Source organism: Vigna umbellata, chromosome 5 (assembly GCF_029865625.1).
Source record: "Vigna umbellata cultivar VRB3 chromosome 5, Vumbellata_1.0, whole genome shotgun sequence".
Classification (NCBI taxonomy): Eukaryota; Viridiplantae; Streptophyta; class Magnoliopsida; order Fabales; family Fabaceae; genus Vigna; species Vigna umbellata.
The window spans coordinates 21050767-21064729 of NC_142169.1; the positions used below are offsets into that span (position 1 = coordinate 21050767).

The 13963-nt window shown below is 30.5% G+C and overlaps 1 protein-coding gene across 3 annotated transcripts; it reads right to left on the reverse strand.

Annotated features, from left to right (window-relative positions):
• Window positions 1–538: 538 nt before the first annotated feature.
• On the reverse strand, window positions 539–6878 carry LOC124823676 (transcription factor TGA2.3-like). Of its 3 annotated transcripts, none has more exons than XM_047295936.2 (12): window positions 6719–6878; window positions 6076–6241; window positions 5337–5440; window positions 4489–4562; window positions 4190–4330; window positions 3944–3994; window positions 3804–3863; window positions 3568–3645; window positions 3375–3426; window positions 2529–2800; window positions 2007–2255; window positions 539–1211 (listed from the first exon to the last, which is right to left on the reverse strand). In XM_047295936.2, the coding sequence occupies exons 2-12, from the start codon at window positions 6177–6179 to the stop codon at window positions 1065–1067; spliced, it is 1332 nt and encodes a 443-aa protein (XP_047151892.1). In that variant the 5' UTR covers window positions 6180–6241; window positions 6719–6878; the 3' UTR covers window positions 539–1064. The 3 variants fall into 3 exon arrangements, with proteins under 3 accessions (XP_047151892.1, XP_047151891.1, XP_047151887.1); XM_047295935.2 differs by having other exon boundaries at window positions 4190–4381; XM_047295931.2 differs by having other exon boundaries at window positions 4190–4387.
• Window positions 6879–13963: the final 7085 nt, after the last annotated feature.

Below are 13963 nucleotides of genomic sequence, written 5' to 3' on the forward strand. Positions count from 1 at the left end.
TCAACTTTTTCGTAGGGATTTCGAAATTAATTTTAAAAAACCATTATAAAGAAACAGTCATCCGCTCATGTTATATTTTTAAGTAAATAAAACACTTTCACTCACTTCAAGCAAACTAAATTTTCCCACTGCTATACGTCTCTATATTTTAAATTTTCATTTTTTTTATATCTTTGCATACCTCACTTTGTAAAAATCATTTCTCAATTTATATAAGTTAATGTTTTCTTTTCTTTTATATTCCTTCCTATAGAGAAAATGCCACTAAGTTCATTCCCAAATTAAAAGAATACCTTAATTATAACATACATGAATACTTAAAGCAGCTTATATATTTACACCTATCAATAAAGTGAAAAACCAACTTGAATTTTCTAGATTTATGTACTCCATAGAATCAAAGTACTAATGTCATCAGTGCACTTGAAACCCACGTGAGACAACTTCGCATGAAAACTTGTAATTGTCCATAAGTGTTATAGTTTCCAAAAGAGACAACCACTTTTTCTCATGAAAGTGTATAAAATACACAAACAAGTGATGAAAGAAATTGAGTTACTAGTTAGTAATGTCTTTCTAACAAATATAACAAGAGAGAACGTATATATACAAACATACATACACCAATGGAGCAATATGTGCAACCAACCACAAAACATTAAACAGCAAATGAAACTAAAGAGAGGAAACCCCCCCTCAAATAAAAGCTGCTTTCTGAAATATAATGAACAACTATAACCTACAATACAGATACTATTTCTACATCCTCCCTTTCAACAACTTCTATCTATCATACACCTATATAATCAAATTATTGAGACTATTTTGAAAGCACAGAAAAGCTTAAAGAAAAATGTTGCACCACACCAGCAGTTGGCAGAGTAGATAAATCATAGCATTTAATGTTTATAGCACCACAACTAGGCTTCTACAGGAATTCATTGTCAAAAGGCACCACCTTCCATTCAGAACTCATTTAGTGCACATGATTCAGTCATCAGTCTTCAAGAGGGTCATCTCATCAGGCTTGAAAAAAAGACCACAGATGGATCCTTCCCAATGCTTCACTCCCTTGGCCTGGCAAGCCACAAAGAACTCAGGGCTCGCAGCCGCGAGAAATAGTCGCTAATCGCAAGAAGAGCTCGAGCCGATTGCCTGGTTGTTAATATCCGAAGCATCTGTTGGAGTGTTTGCTGTCTCAGATTGTCAGCCTGGCAACATGAAAAGGATAAAATGAACTAATATGATTAATATTTGATGAGTGAGTCCATCATGTTTGGTATAGTTTAGGTCCTATTTTGTGCATGCATGTCATGGAATAATTTTAGGCACTCATTTATACCTAAGGCATGCAAATATGCAATGAACACTGTTGGAAGTGGAATATGAAGTCCTGGTAAGAGTAATATTTTCAACCATTCAATCTAAATTCATTTTATTTGTCAATCAGTTGTGTTTTTTTGACACAACTTGTATGCAATAAGAAACATGATCCACTCAAGCCATAAAGGCAGATCGATATCCTATTTATTTATAGCCTCAGTCAGACTTTCTACCACAAATACTACTCTTTTTAAAACATAATCTTTCTCAACAGAAAACTCCATGTAAAACACATTCAGTAATCAATAAGATTTGACCACATTCATGTAAAATATTCTACACCAAGAGCCTCCGCCATCGATTCTAAAACAACAGTCTCTTTTAGCCTTTCTTTTTATCCAAAATAATAGTATTTTTCCAACAATACTCTTACATATACATATAATTAAGAACAATTAATGCAGAACCATTGAAATTAAAAATGAGATACAAAAGTGGTTTTCTTAATAAATTCGCATTAATTAAATATTTCCTATTGTGTATCAGAACCTTAAAAGACTATTGCTTGAAATGGAGAAATTATATGAATTAAAGTCGTTTAACTCTAAGCTTAAGATCTCTTTACAGTTCAAAAAGATAAGATTTAACACAATTAAACTCAAAAACATATTAAGGTTGATTACCTGGCGAAGAAAACCCTCTAAAGTACCAAGCTTTCCCATAGCCATAGCCATTTGCCCCATGTAATTTGCCACATTTCCCGAGGAGCCCGATGAGTTGGGTGAACCATTAGCCAGTGTCTCAGACAGTGATTGCTGTAATGCATCCATCCCTTGGGAAAGAGCATCTTCAGCCTGCTGGGATGACTGCTGCAAATTGTATATGCCCACCAACTGTTGCTCAGTTAGAGGCTCCAACTGACTCACAAGAAGCTGCAACAGTGTCAATCAAATCTTAGACAGACATAACACGATAAAGGTATATGAAACTTAAAACCCAACACTGGAATCAAATATTGTCAAGATAAAACTGTTAAAAAATTGTTATTTCTTCTACAATTGGAATGTTTTTTCTACAATATCTATTGGTATATCTATTTTGATTCTTTTTTTGCACTGAATATTAGACCACATATTAGTGAAGCGATTTTCAAACTAGAAAAAAGCATGTAATTACAGAACATGGATAAATGACAAACTTTTCACCTTGAGGAGTTCAGACGAGCGAAAGCCTCCAATCCACATGAAACACCTCTCAGCTGGAGTCTTCCACATCCCTGACAGAATGTGGAATACATCAGCTTTTGCTGCAATACCTTTCAGCCTGAAGATATCATCAAATTGAGCCATGAAGTTATCCACAATTGTTCGAAGTTCAATATCTCCAGCATGGGAATTTATTGCTGCCCTTAGCTCATTTGTTTGCCTGTTATGCTCTTCTAGCCATCGTGCATACTCTACATCAAATGCCATAGCACCTGTATAAAGAGTTGAATAAATTGATTTAGGATTTTTCAGAAACACAAATTTTGGCAAAACCCTGCAGTGACATCCTTACCACTGAGTACCATGAGAGTTCAAAATCACAGTGTACTTGGCTTTAGGTGTGATGCAATTAACCACAGAAAATAACAAAGTTCTATGGTGTACCAGAAGAATTCAGTACTTCATTGCACAGAAATGGCACAAGATGCAATCAAATAGTCTATGTCCATCAATTAATAATGGGAGCCATCATAAGTGTATCCAACAAACAGATTGTTCTATATCTTCACACAAACAATTGTTTGTTTTATGAAAAGGAATCATATCACAGAAAACTTCGTGGAGAACTTAAATAAGACATAGATATTCTGGTGTATAGAAATTCCATGTTGGTTAGGGACAGAAACTCAAAATCAGCTTTCTGCCAAATTGCCAACCCAAAAATTTACATATAAACAAATTTCAGGATCCACATATTCTTAATTCAATGTCAAACTATAACTACGCCAAAAAGAAGATAATTTAATCAAATAAAATTTTCCAAGATTGCACAAGATGTTTAAATACCATTTCCACTCATTGACTGGGCCTGATCTCCAGTGCTTGAAATAAATATTCCCTGGAAAAGATTAATAACCAAATTGAAAAACCTTTATGCAGTAACAGAATCCAATTAATGAAAGCAGACAAAAAAGGGGACTTCAAATGGTAGGTACCAAAATTTTAGAGGACACAATAAAATACTAAAACAAAAGCAAACCTGCTGGCGGGCTCGCTGGAGCTCCTGCTCAAGTTGGGTCAGTTTCAGCCTACTGCTCTCTAATTGTTGTACATATGCCTGAATTAATAGAAAGAATAATTTGAAAAATAAGTAAAGAAATATATATAAAACATATCACAAATTGTTGGGTCTCAATAATATGGCACATTGAACAACTAACCAAATCATAACAATAATTTTACAAGTTCATCTATAATTAACAGAAAATTTCTTACCTTTTTCCTCAGTCGGCTTTTCCTGGCAGCCTCACGATTTTGAGCAAGCCGTCTTAAGGTCTGAGTGAAAAATAAAAAAGAAAAATTAACACATAATAACCAAAGACTTATCCTATTTGAACAAGATTACTGCATACAACCTTTTGATCTGATTTATCTTTAGATCTATCACTGGATTCACCCCTTTCAGGCTGGCAAACAACAATGAAGCACCATATTTTAGAGTACAAATAAGCATGCTTTTATATGTATGATAAAAAAATTGGAATGATAAATAATTCTTAATGTCATAATTCTTGGGAGCATATACAAATGTCATTAAATGGATGAATAAAGTAAATCCAAGATGCAGAATAAACTATATATTACACAACCAAAATAAGTACCAGTTGATTTTTGTCTTCCGTGTCATCTGTTGAAGTATCGGTCCTGGGGCTAGCATCAGCCATGTTGGTCTCTCCCCAATTCTCACGATGACCAGATGTTGAAGCAAGATTCGGTTGTGCGTCTTTCTGTAGTGCCAATGTCTGAGACCCAGCAATAGCAGCAGAAAGATTTATATCTGATGTTATAATTGACTGCACCTTACATGTAAGAGAAAAGTATGAAATAGAGAAATTCACTGTAATTTGGAACATGTTGATTCTTGGAAGTATGTAAGGACATATAGAACACAAGAAATTACCTTATTTAAAGCTCCAAATTGAATATCAGCACCTAGAGCTTGGCTATTTGATTTCATTTGACTAAACACTGGATCTGAAAGACGGTATAAAACCAAAAGGGCAAATAGAGGTTAAATAATTGAAAGACGACATAAATCCTACATCTTGTAATTGGTTCTGAAGGATCATAGTTGAGGAAACACATTTCTTCTGGAAAATGTAGAAAATAAAGATTTTAAGGTAGAAATAATTTGAAGACTCATGTTAATGACTAAGGGAGTGAAAACCATACAAGAAAATATGAATTTCCAATATAAAATATACATCACAATCAGGCACAGAAATGGGGCTAAAGAATTCTACACCATGGTCAATTCACAAAGTTGTGCTTAGTTAAATAAAATTCTACACCATTAACAGACTATCTCAACAAGATACCAAAAAAAATGATATCCTTATCTTAAAAGGCATCTTAAGGGAGAACTGAAAAGAATACCATATCATTCCTTAGTTGGTATACAAAAATCTAGTTTGGCACAAAAGCCAAACAAATGAATCCTGAGCACTAACCGATAGGTGCATGCAGAATACTACATAAAGAGAGCTGCATCTTTCATAGAAATAAAGATATTACCCCAAGAGGTAGAACATATAGAATGGAACACTTAAGTTAGGAGCAAGTCACAAACAATTGAAATCACTTGAAAAGGATATTATTGTGCCTAGATAAATAATGGCAAGTACAACAATGCAAGCAATGGGATTATGGGACAAGATATTAAATTAACAAAACAGCAAGTCACAGCAACCATAAATACCACACAAAAATGGAGTCCAACAGTTATAGATCAAAACATGAGCAACATACTTCTGCTAAGGTTAATGGTATCCTCGACACGAAATCCAAGAGATTGCTCTAGGGTTCCAAATTCAGAAATGCGGGAAGGATGAACATTAGTTGCTTCTATGCCCCTGAAACCAAAATCATGATAACACGTAAAAGAAGTATCTGAATGCATAGCCAATCATCTAAGCCAAACTGAGAAAGGCATGGAGTCATTGTCCAAGTACATGTTTCCAAGCTAAAGAAAAGTCATACTTGGATTCTCAAGATCTAATAACAAATACATGAGAAAATTCAAAAACAAAAAGTCATAGTAAACTTTTAAGAACACACGAAGCCACCAAGAACGAAAAATAAGACCTTACAGTACAGGGTTGATTAATTTCAACTTCCTAGAATAATATAGAAGAAGCTATGAGGGATGAATGAATCAGCACAATGAAGTGAACAGGAGAATTTGCCTCCACTATAAAATAAAGAATCTCCAATAAACAGAAAAATTAAATATTAAATCATTTTCATTATTTCCCTGTCCTCTGAAACCAATAAGGCCTAAATTTCACCAGCAACACATCACAGTTCCTCAACAATATGAATAGTTTCAGTCAGTAACATAAGAGTTACTCTAAACTAGGAAACATAGGCACCATATAAATAATCTATCGACATGAGAACTATAGAACAAAACAAACTTGATCCCAGGAAACTATCATAAGAACAAAAATAAACATTAAGCATCATAAGGGTCCTCTGGAAAATTTACATGGAACTCGAAGAAGGCAATGGAGGAGCGTAGCTTGGCATCCCGTTCACAACCTTGTTGGTGTCCTTACTGGTAACGTTTACCGTTCTACTTCTGCTACCCATCAATAACCATGCTCAGAACAACGACCATCATATCTCTCCACAAACCTTAACCCAAAAAGACCCTGAACCCATTTCACAAGGCACACACGACTTTAGTCAAACCCGCCTAAGGGAAGAAGAGAAACTGAAACACACAATCTTCAACAAGAAAACCACAATTTAACAAGCTTCTCAAAGGTAAAATTCTAGATAAACTAAATTTGTTTGAGCTCGGGAAACAGGAATCATGACAAAACAGTCACAAATTCGGTGTCATAACATTGGAACCAAAAGAAGTGTTGGAAGAACAGAAAGAAAAAATAACAGTGAGACAGCATCACTCTCCGTACGCCCTTTCGAAACAAAGACAAAATTTTGGAACTCAAAACCAAAGCCCCTGCAGCATCAAAATAACCCCCCAAAAATACTAATTTTGAAAATGAAAACAAAAAGGCCCACCTTCTAAAAACAAAGCTCAAAAATATAAACTTGCAAAAGGGAAGCACCCCAAATTTGATATCAAAAAGAGTAAAATAAAAAAAAAAGTGATCTTGAGCAACCTGGTCGCATGAAAATCGAAAATAAATGAACTTTCCACAGATTTAAGCAACACCCAGAAGAAGAACCGATGGAATAATAGCCCTGCAAACCCTAACGAATGACAAGTTGACGATAAATACCAAGACTTTTTGACTTTTTTGATTGAAGGGAGTGGCACTTTAATATTTTATTATTATAATATAATGATGTTACACAGTACAATTTCATCTCTAACCCTGGCAAATTTTTATATCCTTTTTTAATAATTTATTCGGTGATTGTTGCTTATGATTGAAAACAAATTTTATGTTTTTATTACCACACCACACACTCAAAGAGGAGCATCATGTGTCATCAAGTTGATCTTTTTGGTGTAATTATATTATAAATATTGTATGTATGGAGGGTGGAAAGAGAGAGAGAGGAAGAAGCGTGACGTTCAGACCATTCCATTTTCTTGCATACGTCCTTTTCGTCTGAAACTCTAGTCCATTTGATAAAAGAAAATAACTCGCCTTTTTAAATTCTTCAAATTTCAGTTAACTTTACCGCTTTTTGTTTTTTGTTTGCATCTTTCTTTTTACCTGTGCTCGTATTTTCATCGCAACGCCGTGCCATACCAGTACTGCTACACTTTTTAGCTGATCATAACGTGTTCCTTCATTCTTTTTCAAGCAATATTACTAAGGGTCTATTTGATTTTTACCTTTTTTTTAAATGCAATTGAAAAGGGAATTCTTTTTTAGTGTGGAATGAAAGGGGTTGAAAGATAACGTAGAAAATTACAAAATACCTTTCAGATATTTCTATTTTCTATTCTAAAATTTAATATATTATGGTTCAGAAATTTAAAGGAGACCACTGTGATGAAGTACCATAACACTGCATATTATATTAAAAAATGATATTCAAATAGTGATTCAATTCTTTATCAATATTTAGAAACAACTATTCAAAATTACATCTCAGTACTTTTCTTTTAAATACAAAATAGTGTTCTGGTTACAATTTTTCACCAATGAATTGTCACACATTAATTACACATTAATTAGAGGAATTATTCCCAATGTACTTAACTTTTATTTAACTCAATTGGTTTGCAAGAATAATTATTAATCTAGTGATTGAGTGCTGTATTTGTAGGTTGAAAAGGAAGATATATCGACCTATGTCAACATAAATCCAAAGATTAAAAATATAATTAGAAAGACACTCAAATATTTATGTAAACAACATTATAAATCATAATTAAATAATAACGAATTAAAAGTAACTAAGCAAGTTAAGAAATTTTAAATGAAATAAACCTATAAACCTTAGGCCTAACAATATATCGGTATTATCTTTTCAAGACTCTCTTGCTAAGGACATCTAAATCATAACAGAAGATGACATGTAGATCTAAAAGTGAGAAAATAAAAAAGAACATATTGATCTAAAATTGAAAAGATAAGTAGACACATGTGATTTTGTGTGCATATTAACCTAGTAAAAACAAATGTAATATATATTAAATAGAAAATTATTATGTGAAATATAGTGAAGTCATTAACTCGTAAAAGAAAAATTGAATTATTATTTTTTTTAAATGACATTCAATATTTAATGTCTAAAACGTATAAAGATGGAGTTAATTGATTGAAATATGAGAAATGTTAACATAGTTTTTAGTAAAAGTAATAAAACAAGTCGTTAAAGAGGTTAAAACAAATTTAAAAACGGTACAACAATATCTTATTTGGGATCAATTAACCTTATCACTTGGATTTTTAAGCTTTTTTTTTTATTTTTGTGAAATTTATTTGTCTTACTTAGACTAAAATTGTGTGAACAAATCATTACTAAAATATGACCATAAGGAAAGAGATAAAATTATTATGATTTAGCACACCCATTACATTCACTAGTACAAAAATCGCGTACAACGTCGAATATTTTGGGCTTTTAACGACGAATTCGCAAACGACGTCATATAAGGAGACGTTAAATTTACATCGAATTTTGTTAATATACGACGTTAACTTAACGTCGAATTTTGTCAATATTCGATGTTAATCAATTTTTTTTGTTTTTTTTTAATTAATTCTGATCCTTCTTTACAACTCACGTACGAGACCTAAAAAGCAAAAAAACAACAAATTTCAGTGTTTGGTATTTTATAAAGCATGAAGTATAAACATGTATTGTAGTATCAATAACAAACAATAATAATCAACAACAAACAAGTTCAAACAATAACAAACAAGTTCAACTAAATAACAACAACAAACAAGTTCAACAAAAGAAACAACAAATAAGTTTTTCAAAACGAAAACTAACCTTCAAAAGGTGAGTTCGTCGGAATAAAGTTTCGTCGACAAGAGCACGAAAATCATCGATTAAAACAAACAAAAATCATACATAAAGTAATTAATTAACATGCATTTGTATCAAATGAAAGAAAGATTACATGTGATGCTCGTCAAACTTCGTTCGAGAAAAGTTTGAGAAGAGAAAAAGGTATCGCGCGCTAAGATAAATTGAATGAATTTTCAATCTCCCGCTCAAATTTTTATTGAATTCACTAACCTTTTGGCGAATTTAAAATTCATTCGACATTTTATATCCTTTTACGTCGAATTACAATTCTAAACGACGTTTAATAATTACATTTATTTACAAAAATGTCATTGCTCATTTTTAACGTTGGTTGTTCAGTGGTTAGATGTTGAATGCGTGACGTTATACGCTGTTTTTGTACTAGTGATTATATCATTTCTAATTGCAATGAAAAGTTTCTCATCTAGATATCTAATTGATTTTTGGTCCAAAAAAGTGGTGATTCTAAAGTTTCATAGAATAACAAACCATTTAAAATACTTATTAGGTGGAGAAGATTAATCTCAATGAAGATAACTATGTGAATGATGTTGAACTAGTTTCACAACATACAAAGATGAGAGGAAAAATAAAAATGTTATGCAATAGAAAATAAAAGTGGTTGCACACAACAAAGGATGAGATGAAATCCTTATATGGGAATCGTACTTTTGATCATGAAGTTACCTGTAGGAGAAAAGGTCTTTGAAAATATATGGTTCTGTATGATGAAGTATGAAAGTAACTATATGTCTTTTAAGTACAAAGTTAGATAAATAGTGAAGGAATTAGGTAAAAAAATGTTGGTTTTAATGAAAAATACTATCTTGAAAATGTTATTCATTAAAACCATGTTTAGGTTTAACTGTTACTCTTGATTTTTAGACAGAGTAAATAAACAAAAAATAAAACATTTTTCATGGTATTTTAGAGGGAAATATATCAACATGAGACAACCTTATGTTTTTCTTGTTGAATAATGCAATAAAGAATATATGTGTATAAAGTTAAGAAAAAACCTATGTGGTTTGAAATAGGCACGAAAGCAATTATATAAGAAGTTTAAATTTGATATGTGTAAGAAAAATTATAAGAAAACTATTCTGGACCATCCGTTATGCTTAAATTCTTTTTATTATATTTATATTATCGTGTTAGTATATGATGATGACATTTTTATTATTTAGAAAAATATTTTTAAGGGTAAAAAGTTAATCAAGCAATTGAATAAATTATTTTCCATTAATGACATAGAAGTTTATATATATATATATATATATATATATATATATATATATATATATATATATATATATATATTCTTAATATAAAAATCATACACGATAAAAAAATTGATTGTTATAAGAACATTATATTAGTAGTGTTAAGAGATTTTAAGGTGGTGCACAAATGATATACATCGGTAATATAATATTTATATTTTTGTCAAACCTAATTACCTAATTGGAGTGAAAATGTTACTAAATAGATTTTGAAATATGAACGAAGGAGATTTGTTTTTATTAACAAACCTATTTTGGTGAGGTACTTTAAAAATGCTAATTTTAGAAAATTCTATGAGTTATGGATTAATTGTATGAACAGTCTATTGTTAGTTAGGATACAAACAAAGTCTCACATCTGATAAAATAAGAGATGAACATGAGTTTATATATATAATACTTCTTTTAATAAGAAATTTTTTAAAGTGGTACCAAAAATAAATTCTTAAAAACTTAGCTCAAAGCGGACAAACATAATTTCTTGATTATTTATAAACATACAAAGTAATATTTTTCTTGGTAAAAATTTTATTCGAGATCTAAACATATTAATACAAGCTATATTGAGTTCTACGTTTTTAGAGGTAGCAAATATTTATGTTGTTTAGTATTGGAATTTAAAGTTTATTACAGGTCAAACTATAGTTTTACAAGCATATTGTGAATTATATACAATTCAGTCCAATTTATAAAAATAAATAAAAAATTCTCTTACTTTTATTATTTACGCATTGTTGATTGAATTAACTAAACCATTATTTTATAAATATATATTAAAAAATTTAGTATATTTTCACAATTATAGATTAACTTCTTTAATTCAAAATTTTTGTGATGAAAATATACTTTACAAAAATTAAAATCGATTTAAAACATAAAAGAATTTAATAATACAAATCTATATACAAATTTGAAGTGAAAATGTTATTAACGTAACCACCTCTAGATCTAGCTAACATGCTAAACTCATAAGAACCAAGAAAAAAGATTAAAGATACAATTATTCTAGAAGTAAAACAGAAAAAATAATAATTTGACACTCTTGAAACAAACAACACTCATATTAATAACATAATACAATATTAATTTTAAAAAAATATACAATTAAAATATTATTATTTTAAGTTGTTAAATGAGTATTCATTTATTTTGATTAAGTATAAAATTTCACCTAAAGTCAAAAGAAAAATGCAAGACAAGAAGAAAAATCTAAAAGGGTATGTACATCTGAAAAAGTCAACAAGATTTTAGTATGATGATGATGAAATAAATAGATAAAATAAAGTGAAAACATGTATAGACTTTTCACTTTTCAGGCATTGCAACAATTCGTAAGTACAGCGTTTTCAGCTTTACACGAACAATACTACCCTATACAATCACCACGTGAGTTATTATTACATAAAAATTCCTATTAATTTATACCTGTTTTCTGATTTCATAAATTTTGATGTTATACACCAACATCACTCCTTTGGCTTATTCATTTGCCGTATTTTGATCACTAGCTTTTGCCACCACACCCAAGTCTACTCATTATACATACTAAATTATAAAAGGGGCTGCTAATGTTTCGTTACGCTTTTTAAATTCACAAAAATACTTTGTTTTTTTTTATACTATATTATTAGGTAGGTGGACTGAGTTTATTGTTTGTTAATTATATTATAAATTAGTCTTGATTTTAATTGATGTAAAATTTTTAATACAATATTTATCTAATTTGTTGAGATTTCTTATTAATCATGCTTAATATTAAATAATTAATGTTATGTTAGATATAATGATTTTTCATTGCTTAGGTTAGTAATTCTTAGTCTAATATTTAAGATGGTAGTTATCAATTGAACCTATAGTAGTATGCACCCCTGTTTTGATGTGTTTTGCCAACCTATAAAAAATTTATATCAGCATATTTATGAGGTAAATATCACAAAGAATTTTTTTCGTATATACATTTTTTTAAAATTATATCCTTTAAATAATTGGTATTTTAAACAAAAATTAATTACATTTTTATCATTACCTTTTAAATGACCATTAAATTAAATTTACTTATTTTATAAATTAAAATAATTATTTATCATTTTATTCTTTTGAATTAAAATAATAATAAGATTATATTTTTATTAATATAAAAATTTAATATTACTTGGAACATAATATAATATTTTATTTGTCAACGTTTACTGAGATATATTTTTTTATTTTTATTAATAAATTTTTCATGTGTGATGGTTAATGTTGGACTTTAGAGCGTTAACATAACTCATATGTTAAAGTTCAGGATACCTAGTATAAAATTATTTAAAAACAAAAATTGCGAAATATATAATGACTAAATTAAAATAAATAAAAAATTATTAATAGTTAAAAACATTACCTAAGGCATATAAAAGATGATATATATATATATATATAAGAACCGAGAGGTTTAGAAGAGTTTGGAGTAGATGGGTGTAAGCAAAGGATGAGACCGGACGGTTTAGATTAAAATAAGATTAATATATAAATGAAAAATTTCAAAAGTCTAGTCTCATTATCTGAATACAACTTTATCTCTCCAATTTCTTCTACTCTCTTATTTTATCCTCCTTCTCTCTAGAGTTCTTTAATCTTAATTCATCTGTTCAACGTTCAAACAATACCTAAAGAATTCATGTGTCAAGAACTTGCAATTCATCGATCAATGTAGTGGTTAGAGCTGGTAAGTTTCGTTTCTTTAATTCTGGTGAATTTTTGGAATTTTTGACACATTCAAGTAAGCCTTGTTATTTGCATCTGTTCATCAACCTTCTCTTCTACTTTCTAACTTTATTTTTGGTACTTTGGTTGGTCTCTTCTCACCAATTAGTGAGTTATAGGAGTTCTTAGGATTTTCTGGAAGTGTGAGCAAATCCTGGAAGGGTAGAAGATTTTCGTTCGATTGAGAGGCAAGGAAAGCTAGTTAATTTAATTGTTTGGTTGATGATGTATGAAAATGTTGTTTGATGGTCTTACATGTGTGTGAAATTGAATGTTCGTGTGTTCGACATTGTTTGTGTGGAATGTTAAATGTTGTAGTTATTGAGTTGTGGATTATGTGGACTTTGGAGTGAATTTTAGTTTGGGAAAAATGTTCAGTTTTGGTAAATTCTAGTGTATTCTTCATTCTGCAGAAATTCTATAGAATTATGCAGAAAGTCGAGCGTTCGCTGTTGACCGCTCGGTCAGGTTCAGGTACTCGGTTATTTACTGGGTTCGGCCTTAGTGTTGTTCGGTTTCGCATTAGTATTTGGTCTTAGTAGTGCTCGGTTTCACATTAGTGTTCGGTTTAGTAGTGCTAGGTTTCGTATAAGTGTTAGGTTTTGTATTCGTGTTTGGTCTTAGCAGTGGTTAGTGTTGTATTCACGTTCGGTCTTAGAAGTGCTTGGTGTTGTATTAGTGTTCAGTCTGAGTAGTGCTCAGTGATGTATTAACGTTCAGTTTTAGTAGTATTCGGTTTATTCATAACGTTCGGTTTAGTACTAGTATTCAGCTTAGATATAGAGTTCGGTCTTGTACTGTTGTTCGGTCTTAACTGTGTTCAGCCTTTTTTGGGACTTACCTGTTAATGACTGTTCGGTAATGATTTAGTGATCGGTC

Excerpts from the sequence above, each read along its gene's own strand:
- LOC124823676 (XM_047295931.2), bottom strand. The coding sequence starts at position 6,179 with ATGGGTAGCAGAAGTAGAACGGTAAACGTTACCAGTAAGGACACCAAC. Across the intron at positions 5,441-6,075 it reads TTGCCTTCTTCGAGTTCCAT|GGGCATAGAAGCAACTAATG; the intron begins GTAAATTTTCCA and ends TTTTGGTTTCAG. Across the intron at positions 3,427-3,567 it reads TCCAGCGAGCCCGCCAGCAG|GGAATATTTATTTCAAGCAC; the intron begins GTTTGCTTTTGT and ends AATCTTTTCCAG.